This window comes from Myotis nattereri (assembly GCF_964212035.1).
Source record: "Myotis nattereri genome assembly, chromosome: 6".
Lineage (NCBI taxonomy): Eukaryota > Metazoa > Chordata > Mammalia > Chiroptera > Vespertilionidae > Myotis > Myotis nattereri.
In genome coordinates, this window is record NC_138081.1 from 44,141,481 (window position 1) to 44,166,237 (window position 24,757).

General features: G+C 37.6%; 1 protein-coding gene across 1 annotated transcript in view; it reads left to right on the forward strand.

Annotated features, from left to right (window-relative positions):
• LOC308521395 (cytochrome b5 reductase 4) overlaps positions 1 to 24,757 on the forward strand; it is a 68,167-nt gene that overhangs the window by 35,183 nt on the left and 8,227 nt on the right. Inside the window, exons 7-14 of the mRNA XM_081094406.1 lie at positions 203 to 260; positions 2,382 to 2,475; positions 5,265 to 5,297; positions 7,473 to 7,595; positions 13,522 to 13,662; positions 15,499 to 15,651; positions 18,877 to 19,027; positions 19,328 to 19,414. Of these exons, the coding sequence (XP_080950532.1) occupies positions 203 to 260; positions 2,382 to 2,475; positions 5,265 to 5,297; positions 7,473 to 7,595; positions 13,522 to 13,662; positions 15,499 to 15,651; positions 18,877 to 19,027; positions 19,328 to 19,414 (840 nt within the window). The remainder of the gene's footprint in view (positions 1 to 202; positions 261 to 2,381; positions 2,476 to 5,264; positions 5,298 to 7,472; positions 7,596 to 13,521; positions 13,663 to 15,498; positions 15,652 to 18,876; positions 19,028 to 19,327; positions 19,415 to 24,757) is intronic.

Sequence of the window (24,757 nt, forward strand, 5' to 3'; positions counted from 1 at the left end):
TTAATCCAAGTTGGAACATGGAAGTATAGGTATTTTAAATTTGGAAAAAATTACCAATTATATAATGGTAAGACCACTGATTATTTAGGAAAAAAGTTTACCTAGAAAATATATTTCTCACTGTAGATTTTTAGTTATTTTAATTATGTTAATGCACATGATTATTGATGTAATAATTCATTTTTTTCTTGATATTTTACAGCTATGACTGGTTCCAAACAGACTCTTTAGTCACCATTGTCATATATACTAAGCAGAAGGTAAACATATCTTTAAAATCGGAAAAAAATAAGTGTTAACTATGTGCCAGGTACTTTTCTAAGCACTTTTCTTGTATTAACTTATTTACCCCTCACCATTTACCTCAATGAGGTAAATACTTTTGTCATTCCTGCTTTACAGAAAGGAAACAAAGAGAGATTAAATTATTTACCTAAAGTCACATAGTAAGTTGCAGGTCTAGTATTTTGAACCCAGGCAGGCTAGCTCCATTGTGTATGCTCTTAACAACCACACAAAGCCTCTTAGAAAAAACTAGACTAGCATGTATTATATGTGCTTTTCTATGATTTTTTTTTTTTGAAAGCATGGATGGCAAAGCAAGAATCACATTTAACTTCACCATGAGAACTAATTTCCTGACCATAAATTGGGATTTGAGAGACTACTGCTGTGGCTTAGAATAGGTAAACCACTAATAGGGTTCAGATGCCCTCTTGAAATTAAAATTCAGGACATAATTCATTCACCGTCTCTTGAACACCTACTTTATTTGCAGTGCTCCCTTAGATGTCAGGGATCTAATAATATGCCAGATACATAGAGACTTGGCTTTTATTGGGCTTATAGTCCAGTTGGGAAATCAGATAAACAGGCAACTTACAACATTTCCAAACACATCCTCCAGCAACTGACAAGGGTCCCACACTTGAGAAACCATGTGGATTTAGAGACAAGTTCTAGCAGCTGGAGTTTCTGAGAACCATGCTGCTTCTGCAGTAGCCAAACCACATCTGAGCCAGTGAGTTCCTCTGACTCTTGTAGCAGGACTTGACCCTAAGAGCCACCAGCCTCTGTCTGACAGAGCCAGGAGTGCCACAGGCACAGCTTGTCCCGCCTTCCACTCCCCCTCGTATTGTCTCATTGCACATTCCAAAACCAAGAGGGTAGCGCCTAAGGAAGCTGGGGTTTACTGCCTTTAGTAATATCAGTGAGGCACAGAGGATGGATGACTATGTGTTATTATGTGTTCAGTGTAAGGTATAAATCAACAATTCTCAACCTTTTTATTTCATTGCACACATAAACTACTAAAATTCTGCAGCATACGAAAAGATATGCTATTTTTTGCCAATCTAACAAAATGTGGGTATAATTTTGATTTGTTCACACTCGACAGCTATTGTGTTGGCTGCTGTCATTTTTTTTTTAAATTTTATTTGACAGTCTAAGGCAGCGGTTCTCAACCTGTGGGTCACGACCCCTTTGGCAGTCGAACGACCCTTTCAAAGGAGTCACCTAAGACCATCCTGCATATCAGATATTTACCTTACGATTCATAACAGTAGCAACATTGCTATGAAGTAGCAACGAAAATAATTTTATGGTTGGGTCACAACATGAGGAACTCTATTTAAAGGGCCAGAAGGTTGAGAACCACTGGTCTAAGGGAAAAGAGGTCCGTAGCCCTGCCTAAATAGTCAGGGATTGCATTTTTAAGTTTTTTATTGAATTAATTGGAGTGACGTTGGTTCACAAAACCATACAGATTTCAAGTGCACACACAATTCATTAGAAAGCCATCATCACACTGCATGGTGCACCCACTGCCCCAAGTATACTCTCTTGGCCTCTGTATCCACCAGCTCTTTGCCTAGGCCCCACCCTCGTTTCTCCCTCTGGCTGTCACCACACTGTTATCTGTGTCTGTGTGTTATGTATATGTTTTTTGTTTAATCCCTTCATCTTCTTTCATCTAGTCCCCCATTTTCCCTGCCCTCTGGCAACTGTCAGTCTGTTCTATGTATTTATGCCTCTGTTTCTATTTTTGGCTAAGATCAAGTGTAGATATTACATCTTTTAAAAATTCTTTTGGCCTGGTTGGTGTTTCTCAGTGGTTTTTTCCCAAGGAGAAAAAAGGGAAGGGTAAGAGGTCCCCAGTTAGATTCCTGGTCAGGACACACGCTCAGGTTTCAGGCTCCATCCCTAGTAGGGGGCGTGCAGGAGGCAGCTGATCAGTGATTCTCATTGATGTTTCTATCTCTCTCTCCCTCTCCCTTTTTCTCTGAAATAATAAAAATGTATATTTTTAAAGTATAGTTGTAGAAATACAGTTGGGAAGAAATACCTTTTAATCTTTCTCTTTTTGCTTTCTATTTAAGGATGTCAATTTAGACTCAGTAAGAGTTGATCATCAGTATGATTCCTTTAGAGCAGAAACTATCATCAAGGATTATTCATATCTTATACATATTGGTAAGTACTTTATTCTTTATTAGTGGAAACAACTCCAATGTCCTTTACATATGGCAATAACTTGGTCTGAAGTCTAGGTACTAAATATTTATCTTCTATTATTTTTTAATCCTCACCCAAGGGTATGTTATTTTTATTGATCTTTTTTTTTTAGAGAGGAAAGGGGGAGAGAAAGAGGGGAAAAAAGAGATTCATTGATGTGAAAGAGAAACATCAATTGGTTGCCTCCAGTATCTACCCTGACCAGGGATCAAACCCAAAACCCAGGTATGTGCCCTGACTGGGAATTGAGCCTGCAACCTTTTGGTGCACAAGACAACATTCTAACCAACAGCCACCAAACCAGGGCTATCTGCTATTATTTTGGTTTAATATTTGATATGCTATCATTTTGGTTTATCATTTTTATCACTTTTTTCTGATATTTCTTTCTATTAATGAAATTGCTAGCAAATGGCAGTATAACCTCACCTTTCTCAAGTTTAAATAATTAGATGTAATCAAAATAAATAATAACATGAAATATTTGTTGGCCCAGCTTTGTCAGACTCTTCCTGACACCTACAAACTAATCTCTGAAAGCCTGTCTGTCACATGCTTCTAGTAGGCACCCGTCACCGGGTGCTGGTTTCATTGACCTGTTTCTTGCCAGCTGGGTCACAAGGAAGTCAGGCTGCACTGAAGCAGCATGGACTACAAGGTTGTATTATATCCCTCCATGGTCAAAGACCCACTGTACAATTCACTTCTGTCTGTTTTGAGAGATTACAGATCTATCAAAAGAAAGAAACTCAGGACTGAAATTTGGAATAAAAGATACCAGATTCTGAATCCATTTTTGACCCATAATGAACTTAACTCTAGGATTTCACTCTTTTCTCCTTTTATGAAGATGATATTCTAATTAGAAGGTAGAAATGAAATAAACAAAAACAACAGCAAGTAGAAAATAATCTTGGTAATTGGTTTAAGTATGAATTCTTATGTATAGAATCTTTCATTTACTTTTGTAAAACACAGACTGAAATTCTGTAGATCTCAGCTGACTCAGGATTCTGCTTGATGCTTTGTTTTATTAGTGAAGTGCCTAGAGTCCTGAATTTGGTCAGAGTTGATAAATGTCTTTTTCTTTCTTATGTCCTTTCATTTATTAATCAAAATCAAACCTTTCTCCTGGAAATATGTCCTATCCTACTTTTTGTTAGCCTAAGGTCTAATGTAAATTGCCTCTTCTGGGAGATGTCTAGAAAACACTTAGATGTCTAGAAAAGTATACATTATTCATTAGCACTGTCACAATTTTTCTTTAAATGAAACCTCAGTGCCAGCATCTATTATGTTTCAAATATTATGGCTAATAGTGTTCACACTGCATGTAGCTAACATATCTCTGCACATTTATTAAAAAACAAACAAAAATTCCACATTAAAAAATATGACACTCTTGGTTGGTAATATTGGATCAGAAGACCAAAATAATGTAAAATTTTAAGTTCTAGGTAACCATATTATCACAGTGAAATTTAGAGCAAATGTTTGTAAAAAAGTATTTCTTGCATCTCTCCTTCTGGAATGTAAGTTCCAGGGATTTTTCTCTTTCACCAACTGCTGTGCCCGTAACACCTAGAAAGTGCATGGCATACAGAGATGCTCAGTAAACTTTTTTCAACTTTAGAGAACAATGAGAAAGGAGAAGCTGACCTAAACCTGTCTGGCCTATGTTCACATGTGCACCTGCACACCCGGAGCATGCGTGCATGCCTCGCTTCCTCCCCTGCTCTCTTCTTGGTTTGTAGAGTTGTCAGTGTGGGACCCACACTTGGAGTAGTGTGGGTTACCGCCTGTGAGCAATTTAATTGCTCTTTAATTAATAGGGAGAGAATTAAGCAAAAATGAAGAAATGTACGTAGTATGTTTAAATTATTTGACTCTACATTTTGGTTGTATACAGTTTCTTTCTTTTGGTCTCTCAGAATATGTTTTACTTATCTTGAGAGATTTGAAATAGTGCATAAAAGAACCATTTAAATGATCTTCTTTGATGTTCATGAACTGTGTGAATTAAAGTTGGGTTTTATTCTATTTTTTTCATATTCAATATTATTCTGTATTAGTTTCAGGTGTACAATATAGTGGTTAGACAGTCATATACTTTACAAAGTGGTCACCCTAATATTTCAAAGTACCCCCCTTGGCCTGCACATAGCTATTACAATATTATATTTTTCCCCCCATTGACCTCTCCTTGGCCCCTCCCACCCCCCAGCACATGTCTTCACACCCCTAGGGTCTGTGTCTATTGGTAATGCTTATATGCATGCATACAAGTCCTTTGGTTGATCTCTTACCCCCGCCCCCTCCCCTGCCTTCCCTTTGAGGTTTGACAGTCAGTTCGATGCTTCTCTGTCTCTCGATCTATTTTTGTTCATCATTTTATGTTCACTATATTCCACAAATGAGTGAGATCATGTGGTATTTATCTTTCTCTGACTGGCTTATTTCGTTTAGCATAGTGCTCTCCAGGTCCATCCATGCTGTTGCAAATGGTAAGAGTTCCTTCTTTTTGATAGCAGTGTAGTATTCCATTGTGTAGATATGCCACAGTTTTTTAATCCATTTTTCTGCTGATGGGCACCTAGGCTGTTTCCAAATCTTAGCTATTGTAAATTGTGCTGCTATGAACATAGGGGTGCATATATCTTTTCCGATTGGTGTTTCTGATTTCCTGGGATATATTCCTAGAAGTGGGATTATTGGGTTTTAACGAATATATAAATTTTCTTTTCCAGAGCTAAGCCATGCGATTCAAGAAGATTTTTCTGGTAAGCTTTACCAAAAAACAGTTATATAATGCATACATATACACATATGCACATACATATGTACCTACATATGAAAGAGGGGGGAAATGAGCATTTGTTTTATTTTTCATGTTTATATTTCTGTTTTAAAATAAAAATGTGATATTTTTATATAAACAAATGCATTAATTTTTAAATATATTCTCCCTCTGATTTCAGGTTCCCCCCACCTATTTTATTTCCCCTTGTTCATTCTATGTCGTTGCTCTTCCCTTTTCTTCTCCTTAGGAAAAAAAATTATCTCCCTTTTATTTTTTCCTTCCTTCTTTCCTTCCTCCCTCCCTTCCTTCCTTCCATCCTTCTTTCCTTATCTCTACCCTACTCCTGACATTCAGCTTGTAGAAATATTCTAGACCAGATAAATTTTTCTTTTTTGAATGTTTAATGTTGATAAAGTATATTAAATTGTAAATGTTGCTGCATATAAATACACAATGTGGATTTTACACAGCTGTTTTTTTGTTTTGTTTTGTTTTTTGGGTTTTTTTTAATATATTTTATTGATTTTTTTACAGAGAGGAAGGGAGAGGGATAGAGAGTTAGAAACATCGATGAGAGAGAAACATCGATCAGCTGCCTCCTGCACACCCCCTACTGGGGATGTGCCCGCAACCAAGGTACATGCCCTTGACCGGAATCAAACCTGGGACCCTTGCGTCCACAGGCCGACGCTCTATCCACTGAGCCAAACCAGTCAGGCTACACAGCTGTTTAACAACAGAAGACTGTTGTTAGAGTAGTGGTTTCTTGGGGATTTTTTAAGCTTTATTTTAAATATAATAAAATCATATTTAATATGTACAAGATGATTTGATACAGGTATATATTGTGAAAGGATTCGCACAATTGAATTAATTAACATCCATAATCTCACATATTTACTTTTTATTTTTTTGGCGAGAACACACGTTCTACGCTCTTAGTAAATTTTAGTTATACAATACAGTATTATCAACTGTAGTGACCATGTTATACTTTAGATTCTCAGATTATTCATCTTATAACTGAAAGTTTATACCCTTCCCAATTTTCCCTAACCACCAGCCCCTGTTTCTATGAGTTCACCTTTTTTTTTTTTTTTTTAAAGATTCCACCATAAGAGATACCATGTCATATTCATCTTCTCTGTCTGGCTTATTTCACTTAACATTACACCCTCCAGCTTTACCCATGTTGTTGCATGGCAGGATTTCCTTCTTTTTTAAGGCTGAATAACAATCCATTTTGCGTGAGTGCGTGTGTGTGTGTGTGTGTATTTGTGCGTGCATGTGTGTATTCTTGTTTTAAGGTACTGTCAGAATACCTTACCCTGGGTCTGTCTCCCCTTTTTATGTACCATAGTAGCTATAAATTACATAAATTTAGCTCTTTAAAGTCACAAACCATGTTTTTATGTTTGGTAAGCTTCAGATCAGTGCTTATTAAATTGAATTCATTTGACTATCATAAGTTGTTAAATTGCTATGAAATTTTGTGCTTATGGTGAGGAAAAACAGATTGTTTCTTAAGACACAATGAAATATACTTTAGGTCTTCAACACATTTGATTTATAAAATTTAATCAATGTATGAAATCTATAGTTTATTTACCCATTTATTCTAAACTATTTTAACCATTCAAAAATAAAGATAATGTATAAGACTTTTAATTATCAAAGATTCACATGCACTTTATAGGGACTCATTCTATTGAGGCAGTTCCTATGTTTATTAGCTTCGTTATTGGTCTACTGAATTCACTCATAATACCCCTCAGATCCTTACTAAGTGTGTAATTATATTTGCTTTTATGGGTCCATTCAATGGCTGGTTGTGTATATCAGCCCTCTCCTTTTTTGCATATGTTAAGTAGTTGCCATGGCTATATTTGAGCTTGTATGGAAATTAGCAATACATATTAGTTTGGTCCTTGATGAATTAGCTTGAAAGAAGTTAATCATCTAAATTTAAAATAAATTAAACTTGTCTGGCCAGTGGTGCTCAGTGGTTGAGCATCTAACATATATGGTATAAAAATTTTGATGAATATGTGCACAAAATCTTATTTTACTAATTATCAGTATAATTCATACAGATTGGGACATTTGGATTGTTTGAGAAAGATTGGTTTTAAAATAAAATTTATATTCTTTTCAGTGCGGGTTGTTGCAAATGTGGGAAAGATAGAGATTGTCCTAAAGAAAAAAGAGAATACTTCTTGGGAATGTCTTGGTCATCCCCTGGAGAATCACAATTCACTTATTCCAAAGAAAGATAGAGGTATGCTGTGCTGTTATTTTGAGTCCTATGTTTAAGAAATTGTTGTATTGGCACATTTGTTTCAGAGTGTGAAAGGCCATTTTGGGTGAGCTTTTGCTTATATCTCCTATTTGAAATGGGGGCGGGGTATGTGGAAGGATTGAGCAAAAAAAAAAAAAAAAAATTCTTGGATATGGACAACAGTGAGGTGATTGCTGGAGTTGTGAGGGTGAGTGGTGTAGGAAGTTATGGGGGGATAGATGGTGATGGACGGAGATTTGACTTGGGGTGGTGAACACACAATACAGTGTACAGATGACGTGCACCTGAAATACAATTTTGTAAATCGTTGTCACCCCAATAAATTCAATAAAAAGGAAAAAAGAAGTTGAAATGGAACACCTTTTTTTTTTTTAACAGATTAAATTTCAGATTCTACTGTCTAATGTTTAGACATAACATGAAGTCATTAGGTAATGATACCTAATGGAGAAGCCACTTGTGTTTAGAATGCTGCCCAACCATTCACTTCTTCAGGTTTATTTTTATAAAAGGTGCCAAAACAAGTTTAAGTTTATGCCTTGTATGCTCATTTTTTTTCCTATTAAAAAAGGAATGTTTATTGTTTTTCTGCTTACCTAAACCAGTTTCTCAGTTTACTCCTAAAAGATGTAAATCATTTTCTTTCTTCATCTCATTTCTTCATTCACTTCCTTTCTTCCTTTATTTTTTAAGCATTTATCTTACTATAACGTATTTATAGAAAAGGGTTCATATTTATGTTCTACTTAATGAATTTTCAGAGTCAACACACTATATTTTCTCTCGGGAAATTGGTAGAATTGGCTCCTTGTTCCAAATGTTTAGAAGTTTCACAACTTGATATGCCTTACTGTGGATCTCTCTCCATTCTTTGGGCAGGATATCCATCCTTTTGTGCTAATCCTTGTTATGGAAACTTAACGACCCTGATTTTTCTTCTACATGGTCTGTTTTGTCTTTCTAGAAGTATTCTTTTTTTAAAACCTCCTTAACCAGTCCTTGAATCATCTTATCTTTTCTCTCTTATTTTCAGTTTAGTCCTTTTGTTCTACTTTGTGGGAGATTTTTTCAGCTGTGACTTCCAGCTCTTTTATTGAATTATTTATTTCTATTCTCATATTTTTAACTGCTAAGGACCTTTTGATTTTTGATTCTTTGTTTTAGTATGCTATTCTAATTAGCTTCTCTTATGTTTTTAAAAATTACCATAATGGTTTTTTGTTCTCTCTGTGTCCTCAAAGTTTCTTTGTTTTTTAATATTTTATTGATTTGAGAGAGAGTAAGGGGAAGAGAGAGAGAGAAGAAGAAAGAGAGTAAGTGGGAGAGAGGGAGAGAGAGAGAGAGAGAGAGAGAGAGAGAGAGAGAGAGAGAGAGAGAGAGAGAGAGAGAGAGGAGAGAGAGAGACCAGTTGCCTCCCATATGCACTAGGTTAGGGGGATGGAACCGCAGCCTGGGTGTGTGCCATGACCAGGAATTAAACCAGCAACCCTTCCGTGCATGGGATGATGCTCAACCAGTTGAGCCACACTTATGAAAAGAACTTGCAGGGTTTTTTGTTTTGTTTTGTTTTTAATATTAGATGCTTTCTTTGAATGTCTGTTTATCCTTGACTATCTGCTCATATTTCAGGGTGGAACTCTAAAAGCTGATATGAAACTGTGCATATAGGTGTGACTTGTTGACAATAACATTTTCACTGTATTATCATTTTTTTGGGAAAGTCTGATGCCATTATTTTGTCAAGAGTCTCCAGAGTGAACATTCTCCTACCTTGCACCCAACAATTCAGAAGTCACGTGGGGAAAAAATGCTAGGTGCCTGTAAACTTATGTAATTTTCTTTTTCTGTGTCTAAATACAGTGACATTCTGAGGAATTGGGGTTATGACTTTAGCATATGAAAATTGAAGGAGACACAGTTTGGCCTACAACATAAGCCCAAATTCAGGGGTCCTATGTTCTACCCTCTCTGGAGAGCAAGCTTCACATGCTTTGCCAGAATAAGAGAGGTTCAGTTATGTGGCTATGCTAAATAGGGGAGGACTTCAGGAAAGTTGAGGGTGAGAGGGCATCTAAGCTTCTTAAATGAACTTTCTATCCAGAAAGTGGTTCTAGCTCTGCCTTCCCTCTAATCCAGAGGTATTTGGTCCTGCCAATTTCTGAGCCTTAAAGGGATCTTGTTTTACAAATGGGTTGTTGATTCTTAATGTTCTGTACTCCTCTAGTTTAGGATTTAGCTTTATTGACTCTGCTGCGCCAGTTATCAATCATCCCTTTGGCTTCTCAGCCCGCAAAGTTTTGTTGCTACTTAAAATTTTCATTCTTCTATCCTTGCAGGTTTATGCCTGAAAAAACAACCAAACACACACGCATAACATATTTGCTTTTATTTGGGATGTGGGGGAGTTAGAGGGAACTAACTGCATGTATTCAGTTTACCATCTTTAACTATTTAAAATTATAAAAATACTAGAGGCCCAATGCACGAAATTCATGCAAGAGTAGGCCTTCCTTCCCCCAGCTGCCTGCACTGGCTTTTCTCTGGCACCCGGGACCCAGGCTTCCTTCGAAGCCCTGGCTTCGTCCAGAAGGTCATCTAGTCTAATTAGCATATTATGCTTTTATTATCATAGATGATTGTGGATAATATTTTAATTTTTAGAAAAGTACCAGGTAGCCATATTTTATGAACTTACTATATGTTGAAGGCTCTTTTAGGTACTGTGTTATGAAACAAATCAAAGGCATCAGAAATTATTTTCCCAGGTAGAGGAAAATATGAGATTGAAGAATACTTTTTGCCCTGCTGGGTGGTTCAGTTGGTTAAAACATTATCTCAATATGCCAAGCTTGTGGGTTTGATCCCCAGTCAGGGCATATACAAGAATCTGCCAATGAATGCATAAATAAGTGGAACAACAAATTGATGTCTCCCTCTCTCTAAAAATGTTTTTAAAAGAATACGCTTATAATGAAACAGACTGATAAGGGCACATTATATAGTACAAATAGAGCATATTCTGAGGTAATCTCAAGGGAATAGATGCAGATGAATTTGACCTTGAATGACTCACTGAAAAAGGTGGATTTCAAGCAGTGTTTTGAAAGTAGCTTTCAAAAATAATTACAACAACTATGAAAGTCTTCCCAGGTAGAGCTTCAAATTGTTGTTACTGGTACTTACTGTACTAGGTATTTTGCAGGTTTTTAGAAGGGTGGGGGAAGAGTAAGCCTTGTGTGGGAATGGTTAAATAGATTCATTTTACCAGAGCAGAAGGTATTAGGTAGGGAGAGAGAATGTCAAGTAATAATAGTATGATCTAACAGACCCGAAGAGATTAGGTAAAAGACAATAAAATGAAAACAGATATTATGAAAATGAAATCTCTTGCCCTAATAAAAGCCAAGTCCAAGAAATAAATGATATTGAGAACCAAGGCTGACCTCCATTTGGAAATAGTTAGGATGAATATTGCTCAGTTATTCTTCTCAATAATTTCCCAAGACTTTCCATGAACTCTTTATCCCAGCCATACATTTCTCCTTGAGGTATGAACCACCATAGGTAGCTTTAGCTTTCTTGTCTGAAATTGGAGCCAGGTATGTATTCTTCAGTGAATTAGGTTTTCTACTTTGTTAAATGACTCAAAGTTTAGGGGATATTTCCATATATGTGACTAAATTAACAAAGATAATTCTTATTTTTTCTTTACCTTCTTAAACCAGAATAAAAGCTATAGATTTTTTTTTAAAAAAGGAATTTTAAATTATGTTAGGGCATTTCATTATTCTTAAATTTATATTTTTTAATAAATATAATATTTTCATTGATTTCAGGGAGGAAGGGGAAGGAGAGAGAGAGAGAGAGAGAGAAACATCAATGGTGAGAGAATCATCTATTGGCTGCATCCTGCATACCCCGTAATTGTGACTTCCTGGTTCATAGGTTGACACTCAACCACTGAGCCACACCGGCCAAGCTGTAGATTATTTTATTCACTGTAGCAAAGCTGAATATTTATATCATCTAAGTATTATGATTAACTTGATGTCAGTATCTTTAAATGTTTAGTCCATCACATGGTTCTTAGGTTTTCAGTATAGATAACTTAAATTATTAATTAGTATACTGGCTTCCTCCTCCTGAAATTTCTTAGCTAAAGGAATTTTAGTTTGAAAATAAACATACATGTAAGTTGAATACTTTTAATGCAGTGTCTTCTCATGTCAAATTTAGAATTTACTTTGACATTTTCTTGTGTAATTGTCTATGCTTACAAAGCCAAAAACCTGACGCTTAAACTCAAATAATGGCATTGTCCAGACTGCAATAGCCAGCACATCTGATTTCTACTCCTTTTTCCTCATATTGTGTCAGCTATACCTTTCTCTGTCCTCAGTCCAATTGAAATAGAAAAACTTTCTTAAATTTTTCTTAAAACTTTTAGAATCTTTAGTTAGGATGTTCTTTTGAAATGATAGCAGCCTTTTGTAGGAAAGATGTTGAAATTAGTATAGTTAAATAGACCGAATGGTAGAATAACTGAACAACCGAACAACCGCACATCTGGTCGCTATGGCGTGCGCTGACCACCAGGGGGCGCACGTGGAACATGGTAGGCATCGGCCACAGCGGGATGGTGGAGCAGGTGAGCAGGGGTGCCAGACCAAAGCTGGGCACCGGTGGCTGTCATCAGGGTGAGCCTTTGGTGGTTACTGAAAATTCTTTGCTCCCGTGCACCATGGTCGCACCAGGTGTTTGCACCTGCTGCTGGTGTTGGCCCCACTCGCATCCGCTGCTGGCGCTAGAGTTGCCGCTCGCACCCGCTTCTGGCGTCTGGCACCAGCCCCGATCGCTCGGCACCTTCAGCTGGTGTGAGCAGCGGCTTCTGGCCCAGATTGCCCCTCAGGGCTTCTCCACCTCCTCCTGCTCCTGAGGGGTGATAGGGGCTGGCAGCTGCCTCTTGCACTCACTGCCAGCGATGGCCCCGCTCGTACCTGCTCATGGCGCCAGCCCCACTCTCACCCGCTGACGGCTCCAGCCCCGCTCACACCTGCTGCTGGCGCCGGCCCCAGTCACTCTGCGCTGTCAGTGGGTGCTGGCGCCATCAGGGAGTGGGAGCAGCAGTGGTGGCGGGAGCAGAGCTGCTGGCAGACAGGGACCGGGGGCCGTGGCAGGAGGGGCTGGGCGGGGGCATGGAGGATGGGCCGAGACCCACCTCTGTGCCCACCGCAGCCTCACAGCCCGCAGTTCCTTTCAAGGTGCACAAATTCGTGCACTGGGCCCCTAGAGTGTGTGTGTGTGTGTGTGTGTGTGTGTATAATATACATATGTATAGTACAAACATAGAGACACAGGAATGTATATTTTTCCAGTCTTTATCAAAGAAATATTTCTAAAGGTATTTAGTTGTGCTAATATTGTTAAAGTTTCAGTAGTTGAGTCTCAGAACTTTTCCATTCTGTAAGAAAAGAATTTAGAATGTAAATTTGTTGCTTGTCAAATATTTTTCACATCTACTATTTATATAACTTGTTAATATAAGGCTTTAAAATAGAATTATAAAAGTGTGAATTTAAGAAGAAATAAATTAGGTTTTAATTACTTAGAATGTAATTTTAACATGCTATAATAGACATGAGGAATATAATATTTATTTTATAAAGTTTATTTTCAAATTATAGAATTATCATAGGTTTTGAAAAATAGATATCTCAGGAAATAAAATGAAAAAAAATAACACTAGACAATTTTCAAAGTACTGATAAATTTTAAAAACATAGGTCTTTTAGTGAAATTCAGCTCAATCACAGAGCAGAAGCTGAGTTTGTGCTTTCACTTAATGGGTCTAGTATTATTCTTACTTAACTTATTCATCAATAAGAGAAAATGAATCACTTTTTAGGTTTGTACTACAGAAAGTGCCAGTTAATTTCCAAGGAAGATGCCACTCATGATACGAAGCTTTTCTGCTTGATGCTGCCACCAAGCACTCACCTTCAGGTGCCAATTGGGCAACATGTTTACCTCAAGCTAACTATTGCAGGTAAGGCAAGTAGAGCCTTTGGAGGAATAGTTTCTTCTTTTATTAGCTGTTCTAAAACAGCACTAATCTCTTTAGAAAGCAGCCATGGAGATGATTATTAAGTGTTTGGGGGCAGCTGGATTTAGGGATGGCCAGATTCTAGTGCTCCTGCATGTTGGAACCACAGCCATGCCGTAGTATTGCATGGAACAAAGAAACTGCCACTAGGCACAGAGATGGTTCCACCAGCATTGTCATTTATTACTAACAAAGCCTTAGAGCAGTGGTTCTCAACCTTCTGGCCCTTTAAATACAGTTCCTCATGTTGTGACCCAACCATAAAATTATTTTCGTTGCTACTTCATAACTGTAATGTTGCTACTGTTATGAATCGTAATGTAAATATCTGATATGCAGGATGGTCTTAGGCGACCCCTGTGAAAGGGTCGTTCGGCTGCCGAAGGGGTCGCGACCCATAGGTTGAGAACCGCTGCCTTAGAGGAAAGAGATGCGGGAGTACACAAATGCCCCTCGTGAAGACAACTCCTGCAAACATACCAGCATCTCTAAAAGCCACTTGCAGTCTTGTCATTTACAAAGTTGAATTTATAAAATTTCAAGATGAGTAAATGATTATAAATGATGTCCTTATCTGTGCCACCAGTATAAGAAGATCTGTAAATTTCTTACTGTGTGAATTCTTTTTCTCTCCTTTTCATCCTAAAATTACCTCATTTATTTGTTTTAAATACCCTTCTTACTGATGTGTAACATTTTCTTGGCTTTTTGAAGCTGCAAAATGTAACATTCTCATGTCAGTCAAGGTGTTTCCAGCCATCAATCTAACAGACTCCCAGCCAGGCTCTGGTGGAGGTGGTCAGTTACGATGGCACTATGAAGTCTCTCTCTTCATCAGCTAATGCCAGGCCATCGTCCAATAACTGGTATCTTCCTCAGCGCAGTGTAATTTACAAATACATTCATTTTGTATATGTCAAGCAGCCATGTGTAGTATTGTGCTCTTGCAAATTTGTGATGACTCCCCTCTCTTTGGAATTTGGCCAGCTAAAATATAACAGGAAACTAGAGGCCCAGCGCATGAAATTCGTGCAAGAGTAGGCCTTCCTTCCCCCGGCTGCCGGCACCAGCTTCCCTCTGGCACCCGGGACCCAGGCTTCCCTCCAGCCGTTGGCAGGCACCTGGGACCCGGGCTTCGTCTGGAAGGTCATCCAGTCTAATTAGCATATTACACTTTTATTATAACATGAAACATTAACATTTACCCTTTTAAAAAACTATTCTTAAAAGTAGTTGGATTAATATTCTTTTCATCCAGTTACCAAAGCAGTATATACTATATTAAACATTAAAACAATTTAAAATGTATAAAGTAAAATGTGAAATTCTTGCCTTTCTCAAACCCAAATAAATGATCAGTAACCATTGCAAAAAACTTATGTATAATTAAAATTATTATGTCAGTACCTACTTAAGTCTCTGTGTAAACTTTTTATGCCATTTTTGTTGTGGCTTATTACAAAGTTTATATGCTGATAGAAGAGATGATTGTCTGAGTTTATTAACATAAATCCCAATTGTATGTCACACTTAATAAAAAAACAGATTGTTTATATTATAGATAAAATATTGATTTGTTAAAATTATTTCAGCTCACATTAACCCGGGGTTATATATCTATCTGTACTATACACATATAGGCCATAGAACTATATAAACATTAGGAGTACAGTTTTTAATATAGGCTGATTGATTGCATCATAAAATTTGTGTGTTTTATCTTCATTCAGAGCTTTTTAGATTTTTAGAATTGAATTTCTTTGTCGTGACTTTTTCTAGGTACTGAAATAGTGAAGCCATATACACCTGTATCTGCTTCCTTACTCTCAGAGTTTAAGGAACCAGTTATTCCCAATAATAAATACATCTACTTTCTGATCAAAATCTATCCTGCTGGACTCTTTACACCAGAGCTTGATCATCTTCAGATTGGTTAGTATTTTATGTTTGTTTTTTTTGTTTGTTTGTTTACCCTATTTGTGTTCTGGGTTAGATCACATGTTATACTGCCCTCTAGTTATCTCCATCTGGGAGTCTATCAAATGTCTTAAACTCAACATGTCTGCACCAAATTCATGTTCTCTTTGTCCCACCCAACCTATCATTACTCCATACTCATCTCTATTATTTGCAACATCACTCACTGTTCATTCTTGACCCAATCTGGAGATTTGAGCCAGCTTTGAGTCTTCCCATTTTATTCCTCCCAATCCAGTCAGGTACTGTGTTCTATTGAGTCTACCTCCCCGTGACTTTCTAATCTTTTCTGTCCCTTCAGCCACCCTCTTAGATCAAGCCTTCATCATTTCTCTCTTGGCCTCTAACTGGTCTCTCTCAGTTGCCTCTAACTGGGGTCTTTCTCTTTTTGTTTATCTGAATTTTCTAGTTCTTTTTCCAAACTGCCCTGAGAATAGATTTAACCATGTTGCTCTGCAGCTTTAAAGCCTCTGCTGAGTCTCCATTATCTAACTGATTAAGTCCCCTGCGTGACCTACAAATATTTTCATGATCTCCCTAGCTTTATCTCTCAGTGTGCAGATCCTGGTGCCATTCAGAGTTCCACAAGCCTGGCATCCTCACTCACAGGCACCTCACCTCTGCGTTGCCTCACCTCGGAGCCCAGCAACCCGTCTCTGTCTATAAAGTGCCCTTTTTAAAGAACCAAACAAAAATACCACTTCTGTGAGCAGTCCCTCCTCCTCTGAACCCTGCAAATCCTGACACGTTCATAGCTCTAGGATGAGAATAAATAATATTTCTTCTTTACAAGACTTTGAGTTTAAAGGGAGAGTGTCTTATTTATCTTTGTATTTCCTGCACCTAGCATGGCACTTGGCACATAAAAGGCTCCCAATAAATATACTTTGAAAGAGTGACTAAAAAGACTATAAAGAAATGATTAAGGTTTTAGAGACTATCTGCTTTTACTCCTTTTTCTGTGTCTTCAGTTTTTGCCTGAGCCTAACAGTACAAGTGTTCTTCCCCTTTTTAAGGCAGTATTAACAGTGCAGTGGAGGAATGGTGAGGTAGATCACGAAAATTTGGAAATAAAGAAAATTACATTGTTTTCTGAAAGTTAAGCTTAGAAATATTTATGCAATGATGTGATTAGTCATCTTGGGTTACATAAATCAAAATATTGACTAAAAATGTGAACCTAAAGAATTTTGTAATATCCACAAATCTAGTGAAGGTTTCTATTTTGTGAAGGACTGACACGAGATTGTAATACAGCAAGTGGAAACAAGCAGCAGTATTGTAACCTGTTTTAGAGCTTGAATGAGCAGAGCAAGGTGGAGAGTCTAGAATAGGGGTAGGCAAACTTTTTGACTCGAGGGCCACAATGGGTTCTTAAACTGGACCGGAGGGCCAGAACAAAAGCATGGATGGAGTGTTTGTGTGAACTAATATAAATTCAAAGTAAACATCATTACATAAAAGGGTATGGTCTTTTTTTTCTTTAGTTTTATTCATTTCAAACTGGCCGGATCCGGCCCGTGGGCCGTAGTTTGCCCACGGCTGGTCTAGGACATGAAAAAGGAAAGCCTGCAGCTCAGGATCAGTGTGTTTTCACCTCCATCCACAGAGCTAGACAGGCACGCACACTTGTTTCACTTAGAGGCATGCATGCTGCCATGGTAGTGATAACTGCAGCCTCATTATGTCCCAAACAAACTGCACTATAATGTTATCCACTCTGTTCAATCCTATGTTCACTAAGCAACTTTTATATGATCGTTTTGGCCTTTCAAATGTCAAATGAATGAGATGCCCTAAATGGGGTTTGTAATTTTCAGGTGAGTGGATGCAGATAGCCTGACTGGAAGTCAGTGACCTTTCTGGCATGTGTACTTGAATTTTTTGTGAACTTGATTAGCAAGAGGCACATTGCCCAAGTCTAATCAGTGTTATGATGTTCGACTGTGGACAGAAGTTACCAAGTTGGTATCATTCTTTGAGGCTTTTTTAGCAATATCCCAGGAATATTCTGATTTTATGGTTCCTTTCAAACTATAACAAGGAGCTCTTTTACTTCTAACAATCAATTACTGCAAGATTCTTACTATCCTGCTATGGAAAAGAAAGGAAAAATTATGAACATCCAGCATTTAAAAATTCAAAATTTTTTTTAAATATGGACAGCTTTATTTTTTATTTTTCAAATTACATTGAAAATTTCTGAAATGTCCTAAAGTCAATTCTCTTATATGAGTGGTACATAGTGGTTATTTCAACTGCATTTCAGAAAATAGTTTTTCTCAGCTATTTTGATTCTATATTGTGAAGTAACATGCTCCAAGTACCGTTTCTGAACTTGCTTTGTTTTTATAGAAGTGAATTAAGAACAAACTCTTCTTGCTTTAATCCATTAGTCTTTTAAAAGATTTGATGGAAGTGAAGTCAGCACATTTACTAACAAAAGATTTTACAATACATTTTTACCTCAATTTTCTCTCCTATTAATCTTATTACTATGGTTAAGAATCAATATGTAGCCCAGCCAGGTAGCTCAGTTGGTTGGAGCATCATCCTGTACCTCAAAAAGGTTGTGGGTTCAATTCCTAGTCAGGGCACATACCTAGATTGCAGGCTTGATCCCGGTCGGGGCAATTACAGGAGGCAACCAATTGATGTTTCTGTCTCACATCGATATTTCTCTTCCTCGCTCTCTGAAATCAATAAACATGTCCTCTGGTGAGGATTAAAAAAAAATTAAAAAAAAGAATCAATATGTAAGTAGAAATATCTTTTCTCTACCCTGTACTGTGCAAGACAGGGAGACATGGACTCTGCTTTTTTGGTGCTTATAATTTAATTTAGCAATCTATGTAGAGCCTGTATTTATTGGTAATTTGTACTTAAGTACTTGGCAGTAGTACTTAATTAGAGTCCAGATGGTTTGGGAAATTAATTGTGTAATTAAATGAGTGAAATAAAACATGATTATTAATTTGATTATAGTGATATAATCCAGACATACTTGGGGGCCTAATGAATACTCTTAAAACTCCTTACATACTACCTTAAATACTAAGATGGAGTCTGACAGCTAAGCATTCATCCTGTGACTCACCAGTGTTCTAAATTCAGCTAGGTGTAGCCTTCTCAGTTTCCCTGCTTTTTTTTTTCTGATTTAGTTTATATTTTATTGTTTAGGAGATTTTGTTTCCGTAAGCAATCCTGAAGGCAATTTTAAAATATCCCAGTTCCAAGAATTGGAAGATCTCTTTTTATTGGCAGCTGGAACAGGCTTCACACCAATGGTTAAAATACTGAATTATGCTTTGACCAATATATCCAGTCTCAGGTATGTAATTTTATCTTTAATTACTATCCCTTATGAAGCTGTTAGATTAGTACAAGGTATTCTAAATTGTTTGATTCCTCAGTAAACCTTAATAGACATGTTCTCATTTCCTCATTCATTTAACTCTGCCTCCTCAAGTCCTAGCTAATTATAAACATAATTCTCTTTTATTTTGATTCTTTTTGTTACCTAATTGCACTAAAAAAACATTTTTGCTAGTTTACTTTTAGATTGATTCATGCATATTTTAAATGTAATTGAAATAGTTCTTTTTGAGTTGTTGCTGTTTTTTTTTTTAAGGAAGGTGAAGCTGATGTTCTTCAATAAAACAGAGGATGATATAATTTGGAGAAGCCAATTGGAGAAATTAGTATTTAAAGACAAAAGGTATTAAACTGGTACTAGCTCTACATTTAAATATCCATACACGTGTAAGTCAATCTTGGCAGTATTTCCTTTGGGTGGAATTTTTAATTGACCAGGAAGCTTCATTAAAGAAACAAAAACTAATCAATAATTTTCTAAATGTAAATAATGTTCTACCCTCCCCCCAAAGAAATAGTTTGCTAAGATCAATGTGACATCATATATGTATGAATATATGGGTTTTATGTTTATACTAGAGGCTCAGTGCACGAAATTCATGCCTGACCTGCACCCTCTCGCAATCAGGGACCGCTGGCTTCTAACCGCTCACCTACCTGCCTGCCTGATCGCCGTAACCACTCTGCATACCTGCCTGATTGCCCCTAACCACTCTGCCTGCCTGCCTGCCTGATCACCCCTAACCCCTATACCTGCCTGCCTGATCATCCCTAACTGCTCGCCTGCCTGCCTAATCACCCCTAACTGCTCTGGGTGCCTGCCTGGTCACCCCTAACTGCTCGACTGCCTGCCGGCCTGATCGCCCCTACCATCTCTGCCTCAGCCCCTGCCACTGTGGCTTCATCGGGAAGGATGTCCAGACGATTGTTTGGCTGTCTGGTCTAATTAGCATATTACACTTTTATTATTATAGATTATGTTATTTATACAGTTGGGTTTCAGTGTAGCCAGTTTGGTAATTGAAGATTTAAATAAATTTGGTGGATAGATTATGCAAAAATAAACACGTTTCTTTACTGCCTTTAATATGGTCATGTCCATAGTGATTTTCCATTGTTTACAAGCTTGTCTTCATTTGTGTTTATTGACATTAACATTTGCTGATAGCTGTATCATCAGTGGTCCTCAGGGTAGGCAATAGGAAAAGTTTGAGTTAAGCTGAACCCAGTGGTAGAATGAGGCAGCAAGGATAGCAAAGTGAAAATTTGTTTCATTGGAAAAAGGGCCCTAGCACAGGCCGCTGAGAAAATAAGATAATTTAAATGAATGTATGCCCATTTCCCCTAAGAAATCTGAAAGCAGTGGGAAATTCTAAATAAACTTTTTAGAAGAAAAGTGAATTGGATAACCTAACATAATGTCTGTACTTATCAGAAGCTATTTCTCATAATTTCAGGACTGTAAGCATCTGAAGTAAATATTTATGTTTATGATAGTATGGTATAGATCATTCCAGGCTTTATAAAATTAAAGTTAAAGACCACACAAACTCAGCTGTTTCTCTGGGGGCTCCAGGTTCTTCTGAATATTTGCTGAACATCCTATCTAATAAATTAAGAATATGCTAATTGACCCTCAGGCCATCGCAAAGATGGTGGCACCCACAGCCAATAAGGAGGGAATATGCTAATTGAATGCCCCACCCTCAAAGATGGTGGCACACACAGCCAATAAGGAGGGAATATGCTAATTGAATGCCCGCCCTTAAAGATGGTGGTGCCCACAGCCACAAGATGGCGGCGCCCAGTCCGCTCAGCCCCCCAGCCGCCCAGGGCCAGCCGAGGCTTGCGCTGCCAGCAGTGGCAGCAGCAGAGGTGTGATGGGGCGTCACCTTCCCCTGATCGCCAGGTCGCCTCCCAACTCTGAGGGCTCCTGGACTGTGAGAGGGGGCAGGCCGGGCTGAGGGAACCCCCCTCTAGTACATGAATTTTCATGCACCGGGCTTCTAGTTCTTAATAAGATAATGCTGAGGTCTTTTCTAGTTTTTTGTTTTTTTTTCCTATTGTCTCCCATCCTCCTCCTAATTTTCTTTTAATAAATGACTTTCACAAATGAAGGATGACCTGAACTTACTTATTCTTGAAATACTAGGTGTACCAGTTAATAAAAGCAGGTTTTGTAATCAAAGGAAACACAGTAATTTCAAAAGAAACATCAAAAGTGCTTTATTCAAAGTAATGTCCATCGCTCGCTACACATTCCCCCATCTATCAGGTAATTTGTGGATACCGTCCCAATAGAACTTTTCTTGTTTTGAGGCAAACCATTCGGAGACCCAATTTTCCACTTCTTTGTACGTTTTGAAGTGCTGCTCAGAAAGTGGGTGTGCCATCGATCGGAACAGTGGTAATCTGAAGGAGCAAGGTCTGGTGAATACAGGGGGTGGGTTAATACTTCCCAGGCAAGATCTTTTAATGTGTCTTTAACTGGTTTTGCAGTGTATGATGGTGCATTATCATGAAGCAAAATTACTTTGCCATGTCTTCTGGCACATTCTGGTCGTTTCACGATCAAAGCATGGTTCAAATTGATTATTTGTTGTCGGTAGCGATCAGTATTAACAGTTTCACCTGGTTTTAGAAGCTCATTATACACCACATATTCCTAATCCCACCAAACACAGAGCATTGTCTTCTTTACAAAGAGATTTGGCCTTGCAGTCGATGTTGATGGGTGACCTGAATCAACCCATGATTTTGTGCATTTGGGATTCTCAACATAAATCCACTTTTCATCGCCAGTCACAATTCGATGCAAAAAAGACTTTCTTTGGTGCCGTTGAAGCAACATTTTACTGATGGCTTTTTGGTTTTCCATTTGTCTTTCGTTTAGTTGATGCAGCACCTATTTTCCTTCCTTTAAAATATTTCCCATTGCTTGTAAACTATTGGAAATTATTTGCTGAGCAACATTTAATCTTTCTGCAAGTTGTTTTTGAGTTTGACATGCATCTTCACCCAGTAATGCTTGTAATTGTTGGTCTTCAAACTTTTTCGGTTGACCTGGATGCTCTTTGTCTTTCATATCGAAACCATCACTTTTAAAGTGTTCATAAGTATCTCGAGATGAAGCATGTTCACCATAAGCTCCTGGAAATATTCAGCAGCACTTTTCTTCTAAATAAAGTAATGAATTATAACTTCCCGCAAATGCTCTTTTTTTGACATGAACTTGGACATTTTTAAGTGTAAAAATATCTATGATGTTAACACCTTCAGCAAATTTGACATATGAAGTTTTGAAGCTTGTTGTCAATACAATAAAATAGCATACATGTCAAATCGCATATAGTAAGTATATCAACATATGTTGCAGGCTCAATCCTGCAACATTAACTGGTACACCTATTATTTATTCTTCTTACGTAGTCAAGACATAAGCCTAAGAATATTTACAATATGTAGGTAATTATATGGCAATTAGAGCATGATTTAGAAAGAAATACAAAGTCCTAGATTTTCAAGTGTCTTTTACACTAGTTTTCAAAGTGGAAGATTGGAAGTAGCACTTATTGAAAAGCCTAAAGACCTAAATTCTAGTTTTTATTCTACCTTTACTATCTTGAAACTTTATTCAAAAATTACTTAGTTTTGTGGACCTGTTTCTTTAGCTTCAAATAAAATGATATCTTTCCTACTTTCCTACTTCATAAGGCTATTGTGAGGATTAGAAAAGGGTAAATGCTTTGGAAACTGTGACGCCTACCTCAGATATTTGAATTGTGGTTATGGAGGACCTTTGTCTACATGTGTTTCGTTTCTGTATTATCCGAGTTTCTGTTTTCCTAAGCATTTAAAATAATTTAAACACACCTAGGTAGGTTTTTTTAGTTAGGTTTTTTAAAAAGTATTTTTGGCTATGTTTTTATATTCTCTAAGATAGTTCCTTTATAAAGAAGAGTCAATTTGCTAACATTTTAATGAACAGACATGTACTTTCAGTCAATAGGAGTGAATTTGATTTAAGAAGTAATTAGTAAATCGGAGTGTGTTGATAGATAGCCTCCGAGAATGAAGTATCTTTTGACAGAGTCACCTGTGTGTTTTGTTCTGTTTTGTTCCCGCCTACATAATTTGGGTGGTGGAATGGCATAGGCTGTGGTGTGGAGGATGAGGAAAGGCCCCTCTTTCCCTCACCTGGATGCCTGGCTCTAGCAGCACTCCCCAGGTGAGTGACACTCCGGCTCGCTGAGAGAAGTGGCAGTGTTCGGCTTCTGGCCTGCCTTTATCCTCCCGCACTGCTCCTTCTCTCTGTCTCCTTGCTCTCACCCCCTCTACTCCCTAACCTCTTCCTCCTCCTGGAGACGTGAGGCGCCTTGCAGAGGCGGTCCATTGGCACCAGCTGCTAGCACCGTATCATGAATGCTCCCTGGAGACCCATGGTCAGGCCCTCACTGGGAATAAAGAGCCATGCTTGTGGAGATGGCTTTGGGACATTTATCAGGGGTTTTAAATATTTTGAGGCTTCATGCAGATACAAGAGAAACCTGACCTTAAAGGCACATTGAGGGTTTTTAGTACCCTCATTCAAAAACATCATTGTTGAGTTTCATACATAAAGGGGAAGTAGAAGTTCAGATTCAACATAAGGTAATTTTAATTAGCCACATCTGTATTTTAGTTAACATTCACAGCTAATTTTACATATTAAATCACCTTTCCTACATCTTGACTCTCCCATGTCACTCCTAGTCTTAGTAATAAAGTTTCTGATGATAAAATGTGACATCTGAACACATCTCTTGTTTAAATTATAGTTGGATTGGAATATATAAAATAAATTTTTCTTACATTTTGTAGTTAAAACAAGTGAAATACTTTATTGTCTGTATTAGGTATTAGTCTTCCATTCAGTGCTTTGTAGGACAAGGAGGGTTAGGGAGGATGGATAATGAGGCTGATGTATGATCTATTATTTTCATTTTCAGCAAGTATGCTATGCTTGTCCTCAGTTTATCTAGATTATATCATTCATTAACAAATGAAATTCTTAGAATTGTCATTGTCTAATGGAAACTTACTAACCTTGTGGTCTTGGCAAGTTATTTGATCTGACTGAGCCTCAGTCTTTCTATCTGTAAAACAGGTATATCAATATCTACTTTACAGAATTGTTTGGGTATGGGGGCAATGTGAGAGCATATGTAGGTGCCTAACCCAAAATTAGCGTATTAGTAACATTCATCCATTCATGAAATACATGTGAGTATCTACTATGTGCCTATACACAGGGGTTCAACAGTGAACAAGATACTGTTATTTTCTCATGCAACCCAGGGAATGTGTATCTTCATTTTCCCACATTGCTAAACAGGAAGCAAAAATGTACAGTAGCAGATGTAGCTAATTACTATGTACACTGAAATCCAGATTAACTTTCCCTCATCTCTTAACTCACTGAGCAGTGTTAAGGCCTAGCTAGCTCAGCGTTACGCAATGGTCCACCCCTCTCCTCAGTAAAACACACCAACTCTGCTGTCTTGGCCTTTGCAGAACTAGTTTCAAGGGACTGGACAGTTTGACAATGAGGTTGAATTCTGGGCAACATTCATAATATATAAATATAACAAGTATTTTTCTCTCTTTCAAAGCAGTCATTTTTGAGACAGTGACCTTATTTGAGTAA